At 49.9% G+C, this 21017-nt stretch overlaps 1 protein-coding gene across 1 annotated transcript in view; it reads right to left on the bottom strand.

The window, feature by feature from the left end:
* Positions 1-432: 432 nt before the first annotated feature.
* The window catches only part of EEFSEC (eukaryotic elongation factor, selenocysteine-tRNA specific), a 117182-nt gene continuing 96597 nt past the window's right edge, over positions 433-21017 (bottom strand). Inside the window, exon 7 of the mRNA XM_069736308.1 lies at positions 433-1508. Coding sequence (XP_069592409.1) covers positions 1324-1508 — 185 coding nt within the window. The 3' untranslated portion in view covers positions 433-1323. The remainder of the gene's footprint in view (positions 1509-21017) is intronic.

Genomic DNA, 21017 nt, shown 5'->3' with positions numbered 1-21017 from the left:
GTTTTGTACACGGATGAAGTTATGACCCCGGTTGTTTAGGCTTCTCAACCCGCTACTGGGTGGATTCCATACACCGTAGTGACTTCAGTTCTAGGAAAGAGGTTTCAAGGCTTCAAAAGGTCCCAAATAAACGCCGAACACCACGAAACCTCTATGGATCAAGTTACCGCGGCGGAAAACAGAACAACTGGAATATTGCATCAATGATATAAAGATACAATAAATTATTAGGAAGCTAGAAAATTAGGTAAGCGAGGGGATTAATCCGCCATCAATACCCAACCGTTGTGGCTGCACAATATCACTGTGCATTTCCCATGTCACAGAAATGTTATACAGAAACTAACAAACTTTGTAAAACTTCATCAGATGACATAAAAGAAGTTAGATTTCATTATTTGCAAAAAAAAACCCCAAACCTAAAAACATAAGTGCAATAAACAAATTTGTTTATTTAGGCAACAAGTGATAATCGTGTCGTGTTTCACACATCATTCGGAATAAAATGGATTCATTCTGGGTGTGGCTGCAAATTAAAAAAAAAAAAGTATAAAATAATAAATGATACAGATATTTATAAAGGGGTTGTCGGGAATATAAAAAAAAAAAGTGCAACGACGACATCGCGCTCCTTGTTCGCACTCGGTGACCAAATGAAGGAGGGACACGAAGTCTCCGCTGCAGGACCCGGTCACTTTTCATGATTTCCTCCAAACATCACGCACAACCCTTTTACAATTTCAACTCATTCATAATTGCTAGGAAGATGTAACCAGCCGGAGATTGTGGTAAATTGCGGGCACAATCTGGGTCATAGTTGGGATTTCCTAATTCCTCGGCAGTGAGACCTGGACATGTTACGGTTTTGTGCCGCTCGGTTTATTGTGGCAACGCGTTAGTCCAGGTGTTTCCCGTCCTTTTGGCTCGGACCGGCGCTGCAGGCACAGGTCAGGCTTTACACAGATTGGGCGGGGAGTCTAAATAAAGCCTTGAATATCGGACATTCTTCCTTTATGGAAACATTTTTGGCCACTTTTTACCACGTTGCGGAGGTTAAATTTGCATAGACAGAGGAGTCACTTTTTTCCTACACAATTCTTATTCTAATTCCTTTTTTTTCCCCCTTTTTTGCACTCATGATCAGGAAATCATCAAAATTCTTTGATTCTGCAAAATATTTGGTCCTGACCTGTTAAATTAAAAGGGATTTTACGATACGGATGCCAATTAAATAAAAAAATAATAATGGAAGTCCATGTCCAGTCCATTCAGAAGCAGCAACAGAACTCGGCTGATTACTAGAACATGCACCGGATCCAGGATTCAAGACTGAATCATCTTCTTCTGAGGGTCAAACACGTATCTTTTAAAAGCCAACACAATGAGTACAGGTTGACCGTCTGCTCGACTTTCTTCTTCCTTGGCCGATCCTGCGTCTCCTTTGCTTGCTTTGCTCTTCTTTCTTGAGGCGCCTCCAAGAATTTGCTTCGTTTCTGGTTGTAAACCATCTGGAAATGGGAAAAAAAAGAGAATAAATGATCTGTACAGAAGTGTCAAGTCCTTTCAAGTACCAGTGTATAACCAGCAGATTATATAATACAAAAAGAAAATAAAAAAGATCAAGCAGAACATACTGATGGCTACAGAATTGTGAATGCAGCTCTGACGGTAACGAGCTGTATTTACGGATTGGTACAATATAAGCAATGTCATTTTGTAACAAAGTATCAAGAACAGTATAATAATCTGTATATAACAAACTATAAGTGGTTACAGTCACTATTTATTTCGGATACTTTGGTACAGACATACATCGAGGTTAAGGGTCCCTTGGGCTGCGTTCTCATATTCCTCGCCATATCGTTCATCTCGCTTCTTCGTTGCTGCTTTCTTGCCCTCGCTTGTGTTATCGACAGACAGATGAGAAGACGCGGCAACTGTCTAGAATTGCAGGGCCGTTGGGTCAAGGAGCAAGAAATAAAAAAAAAACCAAAAAAAAAACCCGGTCTTGGACTCTAGGTCTTCTCTTTCCGTTAGAAGAAGACAGAACCCAGGCAGAAGTGTAGCTGGTGCGGCAGTCAGCTGAAACCCTCCGGTGTCACATAACCTTATCTCGTCCACTTAATCAGCCGCGCTGCCCCCATGGTGAAACCCTGATCGGCATTCCTATTCCAGAACATGACAAAGGATTCCGATGCTCGCGATTTGCTGGAGACAGGAGGTCTGCGAACCCAGGTGATTTGCTCAATTACAGAAAACGTGAAGGGGGTATTGGTGACGGCGTGTAAGGGTAGAGCCGTCCTCTGCCCTCGCCGGTACCGAAACAAAACCGCAAGTAACCCTTCGCTGCCTAAAGCAGGTGGCAGGTTTTCCACTCGTCTCTAAAAGGATGTTGTGGCTTCGAAAAGATAAAAAGGGAAGACTTCGATTTCAGAAGGTATGCGGAGAGAATAGACTCCGGGCTGATAAAAATCCAACCATTTCTCAGTTTCTTCTGTTTTGAAGAGGGTCATTATATGCCGCCTAAATAGTAACGACCGCACCATACTTCACATTTCTTTATTAAATCTTCAAACTAAAAAAAAAAAAAAAAAAGGATCAGATTGTATAAATTATATTTTGTGTTATATCCATCTTATGACCTCCTCCATGTTCAGGTTTATTTTTCTAATTTTTTGTTGTTACACTTGTTTTTCGATTTTTTAGCCAATATGCATCATGGCCCTTATCATACACCGACGAGCGCAGAACCCAGTGGTCACATCGCTAAAGCTGAGCGGACACTTCGTACAGCCGATTCTCCGCACCCCTTTACTTCCCTGTACACATGCACACTCAGCTCGGCCACATGCTAATGGGGGCACCGACCAGCACATTTACTGGCACATAGAGCCTAACACCAACTGGCACATTGACTGGCACATAGAGCCAATGCACCGACCGACATATTGACTGGCACATAGAGCCTAACACCAACTGGCACATTGACTGGCACATAGAGCCAATGCACCGACCGACATATTGACTGGCACAGAGCCAATGCACCAACCGACATTGACCGGCACAGAGCAAACACATCGACCAGCACATAGAGCCAACACATTGACCGGCACAGAGCAAACACATCGACCAGCACATAGAGCCAACACATTGACTGGCACATAGAGCAGACGCACGACTGACACATTGACTGGCACAGAGCCAACACACCGACCGTCACATAGAGCGTAATGCACCAGTCGGCATATAGAGCCAAAGCACCGACTGGCACATAGAGGCAACACATCGACCAGAACATTGACTGGCACATAGAGCCGATGCACTGACTCACACAGAGCCAACACACTGACTGGCACATAGAGCGTAACGCACTGGTCGGCATATAGAGCCAACGCACCAACCGGCACAGAGCCAAAACACCGACTGGCACATAGAGCCTAACGCACCAACCGGAACATTGACTGGCACATAGAGCCTAACGCACCAACTGGCACATAGAGCCGATGCAGTGACCGGCACATAGAGCGTAACGCACCGACCGGCACATAGAGCCAACACACCGACTGGCACATTAGCTGGCACATAGAGCCAACACACCGACCGGCACATAGAGCCAACACACCGACTGGCACATTCACCGGCACATAGAGCCAACACACCGACTGGCACATTGACAGGCACATAGAGCCAACACATTGACCGGCACATAGAGCCAACACACCGACTGGCACATTGACCGGCACATAGAGCCTAATGCATTGACTGGCACAGAGCCTAACACACCAACCGACACATTGACCGGCACATAGAGCCAACACACCGACTGGCACATTGACAGGCACATAGAGCCAACACATTGACCGGCACATTGACCGGCACATAGAGCCAACACACCGACTGGCACATTGACCGGCACATAGAGCCAACACACCGACTGGCACATTGACCGGCACATAGAGCCTAATGCATTGACTGGCACAGAGCCTAACACACCAACCGACACATTGACCGGCACATAGAGCCAATGCACTGACCGACACACTGACAGGCACATAGAGCCTAAGACACTGACTGGCACATAGAGCCTAATGCATTGACTGGCACAGAGCCTAACACAACGACCGACACATTAACAGGCACATAGAGCTGGTGCAAGTAATTGGGATCGTTCACAAAAGCTGATGATCCTCCCAAAGAATGCAACATGCACTTGTGATACGGACACCATCTATATGGCATCCACTCCTGGCTGGGGTTGTAGTTACCTGACAAGCTGCAGGACGACATAAAGCTCTAGCATTTTATTGCAGCACTCGGCTGGTATAAACTTCTATTTGTGGACACACAGATACAAAGTGACCCGTGTTATTTCCAAAGTGGTTCCATTCAATCAATGCACATTATCGCACAGCTCCGGCTCTTCCCCAGGTGAACGGCATCGCAGCCTGACAAAACGGCCCTGAATGCTCTTTTCTCCATGGTGCCAGGAGGTCTGTGGGCTCCTAAAAGCCAGTGCCCAAGAGCCAGACGCTCCCCAATCTGACTTCCATCTCTCTCCGTGGAATTCTTGCGTTACACGATACGCGCCTGACGTTCCTTGAGAGCAAGGAAATGAAGGGAAATAGATCTGTCACTGAAGACGACATTGGCTACTTAATAGCTGGAGCTGACGGGGATTTTTAGATGGAAGTCTTGTTTAACTTACATTACGGTTTAATCTCCGCTGAACAATGAATGCACGGGCGCTGAATACACAGTGAAATATCTCTGCCGTTAATTAAGTCCTGGCTGTGCCGCACAGGCAGAAAAAAAAAATTAATAGATTTTTTTTGTTTGTTTCCGTTGAACAATTACTTTATTTTGTTAGCGGATTAAATGCAGAGAGGGGGTTTGTGTCACAAAGAAAGAAATGCAATATCCCACCTATCTCTATGTACAAACACCGAGGAGAAGAGCGGCCCCCCAGCCCCGACGCAGGAAGTACTCACATGCTCATCACACACTCTAATATTGATAGGAACATTGAGCAAACATTCCTCCCAATGATCTGGAACCGGACTGCACAACACGGACGAGAAGCAAAGAGCTGAGTGGCCCCCATGTATAACCACGGACAACTGAGCCCAATGGATGCGGTGGACGGCAAAGGGGGCAAACGCCAGATCGCTGCCTCTGCAAGGGGCCAAACGCCAGATCGCTGCCTCTGCAAGGGGGCAAATGCCAGAACGCTGCCTCTGCAAGGGGGCAAACGCCAGATCGCTGCCCCTGCAAGGGGGCAAACGCCAGATCGCTGCCCCTGCAAGGGGGCAAACGCCAGATCGCTGCCTCTGCAAGGGGGCAGACGCCAGATCGCTGCCTCTGCAAGGAGGCAAACGCCAGACCGCTGCCTCTGCAAGGGGACAAACGCCAGAACGCTGCCTCTGCAAGGGGGCAAACGCCAGACCGCTGCCTCTGCAAGGGGACAAACGCCAGAACGCTGCCTCTGCAAGGGGGCAAACGCCAGATCGCTGCCTCTGCAAGGGGGCAAACGCCAGGTCGCTGCCTCTGCAAGGGGGCAAACGCCAGGTCGCTGCCTCTGCAAGGGGGCAAACGCCAGATCGCTGCCCCTGCAGGAGGGCAAACACTAGATCGTGGCCTCTGCAAGGGGACAAACGCCAGATCGCTGCCTCTGCAAGGGGGCAAACGCCAGATCGCTGCCCCTGCAAGAGGGCAAACACTAGATCGTGGCCTCTGCAAGGGGGCAAACGCCATATCGCTGCCTCTGCAAGGGGGCAAACGCCAGATCGCTGCCTCTGCAAGGGGCCAAACGCCAGATCGCTGCCTCTGCAAGGGGGCAAACGCCAGAACGCTGCCTCTGCAAGGGGGCAAACGCCAGATCGCTGCCCCTGCAAGGGGGCAAACGCCAGATCGCTGCCCCTGCAAGGGGGCAAACGCCAGATCGCTGCCCCTGCAAGGGGGCAAACGCCAGATCGCTGCCTCTGCAAGGGGGCAGACGCCAGATCGCTGCCTCTGCAAGGAGGCAAACGCCAGACCGCTGCCTCTGCAAGGGGACAAACGCCAGAACGCTGCCTCTGCAAGGGGACAAACGCCAGAACGCTGCCTCTGCAAGGGGGCAAACGCCAGATCGCTGCCTCTGCAAGGGGGCAAACGCTAGGTCACTGCCTCTGCAAGGGGGCAAACGCCAGGTCGCTGCCTCTGCAAGGGGGCAAACGCCAGATCGCTGCCCCTGCAGGAGGGCAAACACTAGATCGTGGCCTCTGCAAGGGGACAAACGCCAGATCGCTGCCTCTGCAAGGGGGCAAACGCCAGATCGCTGCCCCTGCAAGAGGGCAAACACTAGATCGTGGCCTCTGCAAGGGGGCAAACGCCATATCGCTGCCTCTGCAAGGGGGCAAACGCCAGATCGCTGCCTCTGCAAGGGGGCAAACGCCAGATCGCTGCCTCTGCAAGGGGGCAAACGCCAGGTCGCTGCCTCTGCAAGGGGGCAAACGCCAGATCGCTGCCCCTGCAAGAGGGCAAACACTAGATCGTGGCCTCTGCAAGGGGGCAAATGCCAGATCGCTGCCTCTGCAAGGGGGCAAATGCCAGAACGCTGCCTCTGCAAGGGGGCAAACGCCAGATCGCTGCCCCTGCAAGGGGGCAAACGCCAGATCGCTGCCCCTGCAAGGGGGCAAACGCCAGATCGCTGCCTCTGCAAGGGGGCAGACGCCAGATCACTGCCTCTGCAAGGAGGCAAACGCCAGACCGCTGCCTCTGCAATGGGACAAACGCCAGAACGCTGCCTCTGCAAGGGGGCAAACGCCAGACCGCTGCCTCTGCAAGGGGACAAACGCCAGAACGCTGCCTCTGCAAGGGGGCAAACGCCAGATCGCTGCCTCTGCAAGGGGGCAAACGCAAGGTCGCTGCCTCTGCAAGGGGGCAAACGCCAGGTCGCTGCCTCTGCAAGGCGGCAAACGCCAGATCGCTGCCCCTGCAGGAGGGCAAACACTAGATCACTGCCTCTGCAAGGGGGCAAACACCAGATCGCTGCCCCTGCAAGAGGGCAAACACCACATCGTGGCCTCTGCAAGGGGGCAAACGCCAGATCGCTGCCTCTGCAAGGGGGTAAACGCCAGATCGCTGCCTCTGCAAGGGGGCAAATGCCAGATCACTGCCTCTGCAAGGGGGCAAATGCCAGATCGCTGCCTCTGCAAGGGGGCAAACACTTGATCACTGCCTCTGCAAGGGGGCAAACACTTGATCACTGCCTCTGCAAGGGGGCAAACACCAGATCGCTGCCCCTGCAAGAGGGCAAACACCACATCGTGGCCTCTGCAAGGGGGCAAACGCCAGATCGCTGCCTCTGCAAGGGGGTAAACGCCAGATCGCTGCCTCTGCAAGGGGGCAAACGCCAGATCGCTGCCTCTGCAAGGGGGCAAACGCCAGGTCGCTGCTTCTGCAAGGGAGCAAACGCCAGATCGCTGCCTCTGCAAGGGGGCAAACACCAGATCGTGGCCTCTGCAAGGGGGCAAACACTAGATCACTGCCCCTGCAAGGGGGCAAACGCCAGATCACTGCCTCTGCAAGGGGGTAAATTCCAGATCGCTGCCTCTGCAAGGGGGCAAACGCCAGATCGCTGCCTCTGCAAGGGGGCAAACACCAGATCGCTGCCTCTGCAAGGGGGCAAATGCCAGATCGCTGCCTCTGCAAGGGGGCAAACACCAGATCGCTGCCTCTGCAAGGGGGCAAATGCCAGATCGCTGCCTCAGCAAGGGGGCAAACGCCAGATCGCTGTGTCTGCAGGGGGGCAAACACCAGATCGCTGCCTCTGCAAGGGGGCAAACACAAGATCGCTACCACCAAACAAATCCTTACTAGATTAATTGTAATAAGGGTATTAGATGGATACCATTACTTGGTACCAAGGTGACGGGCGGCAGACAGGTCGGGAAGGCGGATGATCGGCAGGACGAGAGTTTTGGGGAAAGAACCCTTAAGGCCAAATTCACACAATTGTATGTTTGGTCCAAGTGCGGTCTGTGAACAAACAGGATAGCACTCGGATCAATGTTATTCAATGGGGTCGTGGAGATGAGCCAGTTTTTTTTTCACAAACCAAATCTGCATGTGAAAAAAAAACCACAGCATGCCATAAATCGGACGCGACTCACCCACTCAAGTTTAATGGCCGAGTTTTCTGGCTGATTTTTGTCCAGGATTTCTTCCAGCACCGGCGCCACCGTTACCCAAGGCTGTATAATCTATAATGACTTTTGGGGAGCAGCGCAGCTGCAAACATCAGTCAGAGTTAACCCTTGCCTGGACGCCGGTGCCGCGGTGCACGCAGGTGCTTTGGTTGGTGCTGAGCGGAGAAGTCTTCCGTTCTCTTGGCTGAAGCTGGAGAAGGATGAGGGCCATTCACACACAGCACAATGGTCTGCGCTGAGCGTCCCAGAGAGACGAGTCTTCAGATTTGGCTCTTGCTGCTAGCAATCACAGAAGAATGTGAGAAAACAAAACTGTTTCCCAAGCGCTGTTTGTTGGTGCCATAATTAATAGAATCATCAAACGGTTCTGCAAATTGCTTCCAATTGCCGGCGTCACTTTCATGTCAGATGCCAGACTAGAAAACACCGGCCTGTTCACCAGCGCGGGGGCAACCTCTGTCCTGCACTGGGAACCCAGCGCTTTCTAAAGGGGTTTCGGATAATTTGCGCAGTAATGGGGTCCCGCTGGGCATACATTACACACCATTTAAAGTCATGTTGTTTTTCCTTGTTTCAGGACATATTTAGTAGTGAGAAGATCATAGTAAAATTCAATAGACTTTCCTTTCCTGTGTTCCCATAGTTTTCTCTCCCGACCAAAAGGCCAAGTAAACTCCATAGGCCAAATGGTCGTCAGTAAAGGCAAAATAGGAGAAAATAACTAACACATAAAACAAATCCTCATATAACAAAGAACAGAACGCTGGAGACATCGGAATTACTGACTATATGACAGCAGAGTCCTGAACAGAACATACACCTGTTCTCCAGCAGAAAGGACAGGGAGGGATCAGTCCGGTACATGGAGCACCGGGAGGGAGCAGTCCGGTACATGGAGCACAGGGAGGGATCAGTCCGGTACATGGAGCACAGGTGGGGAGCAGTCCGGTACATGGAGCACAGGTGGGGAGCAGTCGGGTACATGGAGCACAGGTGGGGAGCAGTCGGGTACATGGAGCACAGGTGGGGAGCAGTCCGGTACATGGAGCACAGGTGGGGAGCAGTCCGGTACATGGAGCACAGGTGGGGAGCAGTCCGGTACATGGAGCACAGGTGGGGAGCAGTCCGGTACATGGAGCACAGGTGGGGAGCAGTCCGGTACATGGAGCACAGGTGGGGAGCAGTCCGGTACATGGAGCACAGGTGGGGAGCAGTCCGGTACATGGAGCACCGGGAGGGAGCAGTCCGGTACATGGAGCACCGGGAGGGAGCAGTCCGGTACATGGAGCACAGGTGGGGAGCAGTCCGGTACATGGAGCACAGGTGGGGAGCAGTCCGGTACATGGAGCACAGGTGGGGAGCAGTCCGGTACATGGAGCACAGGTGGGGAGCAGTCCGGTACATGGAGCACAGGTGGGGAGCAGTCGGGTACATGGAGCACAGGTGGGGAGCAGTCCGGTACATGGAGCACAGGTGGGGAGCAGTCCGGTACATGGAGCACAGGTGGGGAGCAGTCGGGTACATGGAGCACAGGTGGGGAGCAGTCCGCTACATGGAGCACAGGTGGGGAGCAGTCCGCTACATGGAGCACCGGGAGGGAGCAGTCCGGTACATGGAGCACAGGGAGGGATCAGTCCGGTACATGGAGCACAGGTGGGGAGCAGTCCGGTACATGGAGCACAGGTGGGGAGCAGTCCGGTACATGGAGCAGCGGGAGGGAGCAGTCCGATATATGGAGCAGCGGGAGGGAGCAGTCCGGTACATGGAGCACAGGTGGGGAGCAGTCCGGTACATGGAGCACAGGTGGGGAGCAGTCCGGTACATGGAGCACAGGTGGGGAGCAGTCCGGTACATGGAGCACAGGTGGGGAGCAGTCCGGTACATGGAGCACAGGTGGGGAGCAGTCCGGTACATGGAGCACAGGTGGGGAGCAGTCCGGTACATGGAGCACAGGTGGGGAGCAGTCCGGTACATGGAGCACAGGTGGGGAGCAGTCCGGTACATGGAGCACAGGTGGGGAGCAGTCCGGTACATGGAGCACAGGTGGGGAGCAGTCCGCTACATGGAGCACAGGTGGGGAGCAGTCGGGTACATGGAGCACAGGGAGGGAGCAGTCCGGTACATGGAGCACAGGGTGGGATCAGTCCGGTACATGGAGCACAGGTGGGGAGCAGTCCGGTACATGGAGCACAGGTGGGGAGCAGTCCGGTACATGGAGCACAGGGAGGGAGCAGTCCGGTACATGGAGCACAGGTGGGGAGCAGTCCACTACATGGAGCACAGGTGGGGAGCAGTCCGGAACATGGAGCAAAGGGAGGGAGCAGTCCGGTACATGGAGCACAGGTGGGGAGCAGTCCGGTACATGGAGCACAGGTGGGGAGCAGTTTGGTACATGGAGCACAGGTGGGGAGCAGTTTGGTACATGGAGCACAGGGAGGGAGCAGTCCGTACATGGAGCACAGGTGGGGAGCAGTCCGTACATGGAGCACAGGGAGGGAGCAGTCCGGTATATGGAGCACAGGTGGGGAGCAGTTCGGTACATGGAGCACAGGGAGGGAGCAGTCCGGTACATGGAGCACAGGTGGGGAGCAGTCCGGTACATGGAGCACAGGTAGGGAGCAGTCCGTACATGGAGCACAGGTGGGGAGCAGTCCGGTACATGGAGCACAGGTGGGGAGCAGTCCGGTACATGGAGCACAGGTGGGGAGCAGTCCGGTACATGGAGCACAGGGAGGGAGCTGTCCGGTACATGGAGCACAGGGAGGGAGCAGTCCGGTACATGGAGCACAGGGAGGGAGCTGTCCGGTACATGGAGCACAGGTGGGGAGCAGTCCGTACATGGAGCACAGGTGGGGAGCAGTCCGGTACATGGAGCACAGGTGGGGAGCAGTCCGGTACATGGAGCACAGGTAGGGAGCAGTCCGGTACATGGAGCACAGGGAGGGAGCTGTCCGGTACATGGAGCACAGGGAGGGAGCAGTCCGGTATATGGAGCACAGGCGGGGAGCAGTCCGGTACATGGAGCACAGGGAGGGAGCAGTCCGGTATATGGAGCACAGGGAGGGAGCAGTCCGGTACATGGAGCACAGGTGGGGAGCAGTCCGCTACATGAAGCACCAGGAGGGAGCAGTCCGGTATATGGAGCACAGGTGGGGAGCAGTCCGGTACATGGAGCACAGGTGGGGAGCAGTCCGCTACATGGAGCACCGGGAGGGAGCAGTCCGGTACATGGAGCACAGGTGGGGAGCAGTCCGGTACATGGAGCACAGGGAGGGAGCAGTCCGGTACATGGAGCACAGGTGGGGAGTAGTCCGGTACATGGAGCACAGGTGGGGAGTAGTCCGGTACATGGAGCACAGGTGGGGAGCAGTCCGGTACATGTGATACAGGTAGAGAGAACAGTACATGTAGACGATTGTACACACCATATTACTGCAGAGACTCTACTAGAAATCCATTAAATTCCTGCACTTGGTGATACAGAGCTCGCTGATGGTCTCCAGTTGACTCGCACATGAAGTTATGATTACTGTCCCCGATCACACAGACAGCGGCTAAATACCCGGCTCTTCCTCCTCTCGCACCTTTCACCTTGCTATTATATGTGGGCACAAGACCCCCGGAATCACCATTACTGTAACTGGGAAGACTCATAATTTTTTAAGTGTTTTTCCTGTCTTAAATCTGCTCGGCCCCCGACATAACGAAATCTGCTCGGCCCCCGACATAACGATCCTGCGGCCCCAACAATGTGAGCGGGATGGGGAACAGGTGGAAAGCATTTCACTTGACCCGCGCCATTAAGTCGTTCCAATACAAAGTGGCGTCTGCGCAGGAAAAAGGCTCCTGAGTAATGTCCCAATCCGAGAAGACAAGGAGAAAGAACAAGTGAGAAAACAGACGAGAAAGAAAGAAAGAAAGAAAGAAAGAAAGAAAGAAAGAAAGAAAAAGAGAAATAGAGAAAGAAAGAAAGAAAGGAGAAAGAAAGAGAAAGAAAGATAAAAAGAAAGAAAGAGAAAAAAAGAAAAAGAAAGAGCGAAAGAGAGAAAGAAAGAAAGAAAGAAAAAGAGAGAAAGAAAGAAAAAGAAAGAAAGCGAGAAAGCAAGAAAGAAAAAGAGAAAGAAAAAGAGAAAGCGAGAGAGAAAGCGAGAGAGAAAGAAAGAGAAAAAAAGAGAAAAAAGGAGAAAGAGAAAAAGAGAGAAAGTAAAAGAGAAGCAAAAAGAAAGAAAGAGAAAGAAAAAAAGAAAGAAAAAAAGAAAGAAAGAGCAAAAGAGAAAGAAAAAGCGAGAGAGAAAGAAAGCAAGAAAGAAGAGAAAGAAAGAAAAAGAGAAAGAAAGAGAAAGAAAGATAGAAAGAGAAAGAAAGAAAGTGATAAAGAGAAAGAATGTAAAAGAGAGGAAGTGAGAAAGCAAGAGAATGAAAGGTTTCTATCGGATTTCACAATAACTTTGTCGCTTTTCTACTTCTTTTTCCCAATAACCCAAAATTAAATGAGACCCTGAAAACTGAAGAGAACGACCCGGATCAGAGAGCGGCACTGACCCAGCCCTCATGGACAGAGTCTGCCGGTGTCAGACTGCGGTGTGTGACTCTGATGCTGAACAGCCGGCGCTTTTGTGAGACGTAGAATTGCATTTTTTCTATCATTTCTAAGACTTCACTGTAATCTGACATTTTAGTAAAAAAATAAATAAAATACAATAAATGAGCGGAGTATTTGATGTCCCACTGGTGCAATCAGAGCGTGCAAACAATCAGACGGAGGGTTCTTTGCCCACCGTAACAACCTGGTCCTGGCCACCTGCAGCGGCGTCCTGTGCAGTGATGAAGCTGCGTTCTGGGATTAGTAGTGCTTGGACGTCAGCAATCAATAACTGATGGGATATCCTACTGAAACGTATCGCTGGGATGGGGATGGCCCTTTAATTAGGACACAGCAAAGAAGACCCTTGTGCAGGATTTCCCACCCTTATGTAATGCAGAGATGGAACGAGCCAAACATCCCTGGCTGGTTCCCACTTGTGCAGCTTTATATAACCAGTTGCCCTGAGCCATGCACGCTCATATTGATGGGACGTGCATAGGGCAGGTAAGCCATGCAGTCAACCATTGTCTTGCCAGATGGGCAGGATGACATGCCGAAGCGGAGAGGGGATCATGCATGATGCGGAGAGGGGATCATACATGATGCGGAGAGGGGATCATGCATGATGCGGAGAGGGGATCATGCATGATGCGGAGAGGGGATCATGCATGATGCGGAGAGGGGATCATGCATGATGCGGAGAGGGGATCATGCATGATGCGGAGAGGGGATCATGCATGATGCGGAGAGGGGATCATGCATGATGCGGAGAGGGGATCATGCATGATGCGGAGAGGGGATCATGCCGCAGGACGGTCCTGCAATGTCTGGCTGTTATCTGGTGCACGGCGGCGCTCTCTGTCTGAAGTGGCTGCATGGAGGGTTCCAGCGGCTCTTCATTTCCCCCGCTACTTGAGGCTGACCCCCATTCCTGCATTGTTTGCTCCCGTGTCACGCTGGCCTGGAAGCGCATCCCAATCAACAGGAGAATGGAAGACAAGTGCTAATAATGCGGAGCGGGGGAGATGGAGGGCCGCTTTATGGAAACTTTCATGCGGCATGCATTGTGCGTAAACAAATGTGCGGCTTGCTTTCCAATGATAAGGAGATTACATTTTTCATTTCTTGAAATCAGGTTTGTTCTCCGTTGTCATCACAACAAAGCGAATTAGGACGAAGAAAAACAGGCATCTCCTTACGAGGACCCAGGTTCTTCACAGCACAGCTGCACAGATACTTAATATTCTCAAACGAGCCTTTGATTGTCTTTGATGCAACATGCTCGCTTCTACTGCGGCACAAAGAGAGGAGAATGCGGCGCGTTCTGATGTCTTAATGTTGCTTAATACCTTGTTTAACCTTCGCTAAGCTCCTTAAACGGTGGGAGACGAATTGGTGGAAAACAAATGGGCTGCGAGAGGAGTGAGGATTTGCGCAAAAGAAAATGCACAGATACGTGCGCTCAACTTTATGTCGTACTTATAGAAAGGTTTAATCGCCTGAGATGTTATCGCACACGGGGCGCACGACGGGAGTCAGAACAGGGTGAAACATGGGTGCAGTGGTCACCTAGGATGCATGGAGCTTATTGGACCCCTACGTGTTTGGATTGGCTCCTACAAGGGACCCTGGTAACAGGTTACAACAGCAGGATTGTTGGGGGTCCCAGTGTCAGAAGGTGTCATGTGCCCCCTGACTGGTTGCAAGTGCACAGTCATTCCATCCACAAGCTGTTCAGGTATCTGTCAGTCCAAAAGAGGCCGAATCAGCACCAATGTGAGACCACCCCCATTCTGGTAAGCGGCAGGGGTCTCCGTCATAGCTGGAAAATGAAGAGGGGTCTATTTGGGATAAGTGCTAGATTGATGGTAGTCTAAGTCGCTGAGACCCCCAGCAACTGGCAGAATGGAGGGTTGTGTCCCCTCCTTGAGTTACGCGCTGGTCACAAACATTGTTCCATTCAAAATCAATGGGCAGATGAAGATAGAGGAGTGCAGCACTCGGCCATCTCCATCACTCACATAGAGCAGAAGCATACATGGGGATACCAGACCCCAATGGTGATCAGCAGGGGTCTCAAAGGTTGGAACTGGGGGTTTCAGTTGTAAACCCTCCACCAAGCTAACAGTTACCCATTAATTCTCAAATTTCTTACCACTATAGTCCTTAAAACCCATACTTCTCACATTGTACCAGTTGTACACACAACTCCATTTCTAGCCATTTTCCTTCTTTCAGTTGTCTCTGAGCTAGTGGGTGAAAACTAACTGCTATCATATCTCCCATACACAGCACACAGACATAAGGATTCCTGCTCTTATGCCTCTAAGTATCCCATGTCCAGAAGCAGCAGTATGGATGGCATTGTACTGAGTAGTGTGACTGTGCATCCAGCTTTGTGGAAAGCTAAAACACTTAGCAGCATATCTCTGTGTGTATCTCTATAGACTTCAAAACATCAGCTGTAATGTAATCTCTCTGAGGTATACGGACGCATACAAGTACATATATTCTTCCTAGAGGTCAGTAAAACAATGAAGGCTCCATAACGGATAACCGAAGATGGATAAATTCCTATAGTTCAGGCTATAAATGCAATGTACTCTGTGCCGCTTTGTGAAATCCTAAAGGTCTACCTAAACCAAAAATGAAATGTCAACGACTCCTCCTGCTTCCGGTAGAAAAATTTATCTTCAGCCAAAATAATACAAGGGACAAGGGCTAAAGTCATCAGAGAATGCATCCAATCCCGATAGTGGGTCGGTGGCGGCCAACCTGCCTTCTAGATCCTACAACCGGCATTTCCTCCAATACTTCCCATCACATATCAGCAAACGTTGTCATGAAAGCAGACTTGTCAGCATTCCACTGCCTTGGAACCGCTGCCGTTAACCCGTTCACTGCTGGAAGAAGCACTGCAGGGGTTAACCACTGCACGGTTGGCAGCCAACGCTGGTTGGGATCCAGACGACCTGCGGAGCCCAAGTCTCAGTCTGATGTTTTCATTCCCTGAACAGCCCCCGGTGCGTGGAAACCAATGTAAACACAAGCCATGGACCTCTCTTTGTCTCCCGACGCTCCATGTTACTTCCTACACTGCCGTGCCTAAAAAAACTACCAGTTTACATCCAAAAACACAAAGAAAAAAAAAAAAAAAAAGAGGGAGGGCGAGGAGGCGTCATTTATACCGTCCGTTTCTGGAAATGTTGGCAGCCGGAGGAAGCGGGACATGTAGTTAAATGCTGTTTTCCCAGCTTTCATTTTGCCCGTTGGCTCCCCGCCGTCCCCGCTCATTCCGCATCTCTTGGCTTCCGATGGAGGCTTAAAGTAAAGCAATGAATGGCCTCCTCTCGAGGCCGCTTATGATCACAGACACCGGACACCGCCATGGAGCACAGAGGTCCTTGCTATGCATCTGCTACTTTCCTTCTTGAATATTTTTGTAATTTTAAACGGAAGCCCCGCAGACGCACCGGATCGAGTCCTCTCGCGGTGTGAATTTGCAAAGAGAGTAACATGACACATTCTCAGCCCGGCTTGGGGACATTCAGAAAAATGTTACTTATGGCTCACAGAAATAAGACTTTACATTTAATTCTCGAGCCAAAAAATGATCGATGTACATGGAAATAAAAAAAAATAAATACATTGGTCGGGCTCGTAAAGGCTGCACACGATGGATGCGCCCTCTGGAAATAAGGCTGCAGCCACGTAGAGAAGTTTGGTTTTGGCAAAGTCATGAAATGTTGGTTTTAGTCTTTGAGTTAAGACGCTCCAGTTGGGGTGAGAATTTTGCCCCTCTATTATTTATTACAGGATCCGATCTTCCAAATTTTTGGAGTCCAAAGGGACTGATGTCGCTTACGATTTTTGGGAACGGAGTTCAGGACCACCGTGAGTTCTAAAGGGGATGCAGACCCTATAATATGTCACCATATCTAGCAGTAGTAAAGAAAACTATCAGATCCGCTCTTCGCTAGTAGACCTCCCCATCTGGCTTTTATAAGGGTCCTCCGTGGCGAGTTCTTCTGGAAGATTCATATATAGTAGGTATAGAAAAGTGCGGCCGTATGGAGAACCCACCTTCAAAAAGTGAACACCACAGCGTTGGTCAGTGCCCCCCCCCCCCCCAGAAGCAATCGCTTACCTAGTCAACCAACCAAATGGTAAAAAAAAAATTCTCGACATAATTCATCATCAGGATTCTCTGCAATTGAAAAAAAACAAACTATCCCAACAGCAAAAATACCAAACATTTACCTGTTAAAAGCCCCATGATGCTCAAGCACTGCCGCTTTCCTGGTGCACGCCAGTCATTTTTTTACTTTTCTGCAGCAATCACTGGCCCTGAAGGTGAAGCCTGCTTATTACACGAGGCCACTGGTGATTGCCTGCAGCGTTCGTGTAAATACACACAATGCCATTGCTGCAGGCTGTCACTGTACTTTCAGGCAACTTGATCTTGTTTGATTATGTGATAAAACTGCATTATTATAAGACATCAGTGATTGTCTAACCGCTGTCTCCAACATCATGTCCTCCCTCTATCAGAAACTGAATCTTTCAAAATCTGAACTCCTTGTGTTTCCTCTCTCCACTAACCTACCCTCTCCAATCTGCCTTGAATGCTTCAGCCAGGATCATATTCCTCATCAATCCTTACATCGATGCCTCTACCTTGTGCCAGTCATTGCAGGAAGCAGGGGCGGGGACATGTCCCTCTAAAGGAAGCAGGGGCGGGTCCATGTCCCTTTCCAGGAAGCAGGGGCGGGTCCATGTCCCTCTAAAGGAAGCAGGGGCGGGTTCTTGTCCCTCTCCAGGAAGCAGGGGTGGGTCCATGTCCCTCTCCAGGAAGCAGGGGCGGGTCCATGTCCTTCTCCAGGAAGCAGGGGCGGGTCCATGTCCCGCTACAGGAAGTAGGTGCGGGTCCATGCCCCGCTACAGGAAGCAGGGGTGGGTCCATGTCCCTCTCCAGGAAGCAGGGGTGGGTCCATGTCCCTCCCCAGAAAGCAGGGGCGGGTCCATGTCCCTCTCCAGGAAGCAGGGGTGGGTCCATGTCCCTCCCCAGAAAGCAGGGGCGGGTCCATGTCCCTCTCCAGGAAGCAGGGACGGGTCCATGTCCCTCTACAGGAAGCAGGGGCGGGTCCATGTCCCTCTAAAGGAAGCAGGGGCGGGTCCATGTCCCGCTACAGGAAGCAGGTGCGGGTCCATGCCCCGCTACAGGAAGCAGGGGCGGGTCCATGTCCCTCTCCAGGAAGCAGGGGTGGGTCCATATCCCTCCCCAGAAAGCAGGGGCGGGTCCATGTCCCTCTCCAGGAAGCAGGGACGGGTCCATGTCCCTCTACAGGAAGCAGGGGCGGGTCCATGTCCCTCTCCAGGAAGCAGGGGCGGGTCCATGTCCCTCTAAAGGAAGCAGGGGCGGGTCCATGTCCCGCTACAGGAAGCAGGTGCGGGTCCATGCCCCGCTACAGGAAGCAGGGGCGGGTCCATGTCCCTCTCCAGGAAGCAGGGGTGGGTCCATATCCCTCCCCAGAAAGCAGGGGCGGGTCCATGTCCCTCTCCAGGAAGCAGGGACGGGTCCATGTCCCTCTACAGGAAGCAGGGGCGGGTCCATGTCCCTCTACAGGAAGCAGGGGCAGGTCCATGTCCCTCTACGGAGAGCAGGGGCAGATCTATGTCCATCTATGAGAAGTGGGGGCAGATCTACGTCTATGCGACGATAGGGTAGATCCATGTTCCTCTAAAGGAAGTGGGAGCGGACCCATGTCTCTCTAAAGGAAGTGGGGTGAATCTATGCCCCTCTAGGGGAAGTGGAGGTGGGCATTTTTCTCTCCGTTTCTGGTCTCCTCTCTGTCACATTGCATACCAGCTTTCCAGAGAGCTGTGCTGTCAGTTCAGGGCCCACAAGTCATTGGACATTGAATGCTGGTAAGTAGGGGGGGGGGGGGGGGGAGAAAGTTTAGCACCTATAATGATGGCAGAATGTGTGGAATTGACACTTCCCAAACATATTAGTCAAGTATGTGCTCCAAAAGCAGTTTTAACTTGTGAGGGACAACATCAGCAGCCAATGTATTTTCTACGGGTTTTCTGTGAAAGTTCAGGTATGGTTTAATGAACAATTGCAAAAGAGAGCTCCATATTTCAGGAGTTAGATAGTCTTCTTCTCAACCCAACATTGCCAGTATGGAAGAAAAATACCATAACGTCACTCTTCAGAGGTCAAAGATCAGAAAGAAATTTAAAAAAAAGTTGCAAAAAAAAAAAAAAACTAAACAAAGTAAACTTTTGTAAAATCTGCATCCTTCAACTGTATTTTGGTTTCGCGCTCAGCTCTGTTTCTGAAAGTTCACAACAAGTATAAATGTTATGTGCAGGAACAATATCCATCACCGAGCTGTCAAGCAAATCACAGTGGAGAAAAGGTGTTAACATTGTAGATTTTGGCACGGCGTGTTTTTCATTTGAAAGGTAAGAAGTTACTGAATATTTTACATGGCTGGAAAATATGTAGAAGAGGGGGTGATGATTAATGGTCAGCTCAGAAAACTCACTCCGGGTTACTCAAAGCACAGAATGATGGAAAAGACTTGTAGCCGTCAAGTGATATGCCAGGAGGTATTACCACGATGAGTGGAGTAGTTCTAGGTGATGAGTTTCTACCAACATGGCGCTTTATTTATTTTGAAGCGAGACTAAGTTTTTGTATTAAAAAAGGTATAAAATAAGAAAATGGATATAAACCTTCAAAGATGTAACGCAGCTGTTGTCCTGAGGTTTACCTGATCCCTGCTGGTGACCACACAGTGGGAGTATCAGGAAATGGACATTCAGCCAATCAGCAGCTGCACCTGCCAGTGATTGGCTGAGCAAGAAATCCTGCCACTTCCAAGCACAGACCAATGGGGACTGGGTAAACATCAGAATCAGGGCAAGTATTGATTTATTTTTCTTTTTTATACCCATATAAAACACAACATTTTATATTCGAAAGAGAATCCCATTAAAACAAAAAAATTAAATCAGTAAAAGTCACAAAAAAAAGGCTGAATCAATGGAAAAACCCCACAGTAATCTACAGAGGCAGGTTTACTCAATACTGGCCAAGGTAAAGGGGAAAAAAAGGCCAAAATAGTTCACAAAGGATCCAGGAGATCTCAGCGTAAATGTAAGCGGTATTGCAAAACTTGGTAATAAATCTGCACAATTGATCAATAATTCTAAGAATTTTGCAGGCTGCAGATTCCCCCCCCCAAGTATAATGGGGTTGTATGATGTCCCTCCGCCATGAGATCTGATGAATCCCCTACAGAGCCGCAGTGTGATTGAGTTGCACATAATCGGTTCGGCGTGTTTGCGGAAAAATATAAACCATATAGCTGCAGCGGGGTGGAAGGAACGGGGGCCGAGCTTCTTAGGAAGTCAGGAAATTAAATTAGGCCGGTATAATGTAACCAGCCAAAAAAACATATAAACAAGTTAAAAAATAAATTGGCCTCTTTAGCAAAACCACAAGGCGGACGTACGGGCCGAAGACGAAATAAAGCAATTGTCTTTTCTTTTTTTTTTCCCCACAGAGAACTATGGGTCACATTCCCTATCCTAAATCACCACTGATTAAAAAGGTAAATAAAACAAATACATACGAATATTGCATGTTGGCATAACAAAAAAAGAAAAAGTGAAATGAATGCATATGGATATTTCATAGTAGCGAAAAATGAAATATACATTTTTTTTAGATGTTCACAAATAAAAAGTCAATCATAGATTAAATTTAAAAAAGCTTATGGATATATATCACACATACATTTATTTTCACTTTGCTTCTAAAACTAAAATAGGATAGAAAATTAAAAAAAAATTGTGACCTTTATTTTGCCATGTGATAGATAGATAGAATAGATATAGAATAGACAGATAGATAGATGATAGATAGATGATAGATAGATAGAATAGATATAGAATAGACAGATAGAATAGATAGATATAGATAGAATAGATATATAGAATATAGATAGATAGATTATAGATAGATAGATTATAGATAGATAATAGATGATAGATAGATGATAGATAGATAATAGATAGTTAATAGATAGGATACGATACAGTGAGGAAAATAAGTATTTGATATTCTGCCGATTTTGCAAGTTTTCCCACCTACAAAGAATGGAGAAGTCTGTAATTTTTATCTTAGATACACTTCACCTGTGAGAGACAGAATCTAAAAAGAAAATCCAGAA

Source organism: Ranitomeya imitator, chromosome 8, assembly GCF_032444005.1.
Source record: "Ranitomeya imitator isolate aRanImi1 chromosome 8, aRanImi1.pri, whole genome shotgun sequence".
NCBI classification, from domain to species: Eukaryota; Metazoa; Chordata; class Amphibia; order Anura; family Dendrobatidae; genus Ranitomeya; species Ranitomeya imitator.
Note: the sequence above shows the minus strand (reverse complement) of the source record. Positions and strands in the feature narration are given on the sequence as shown.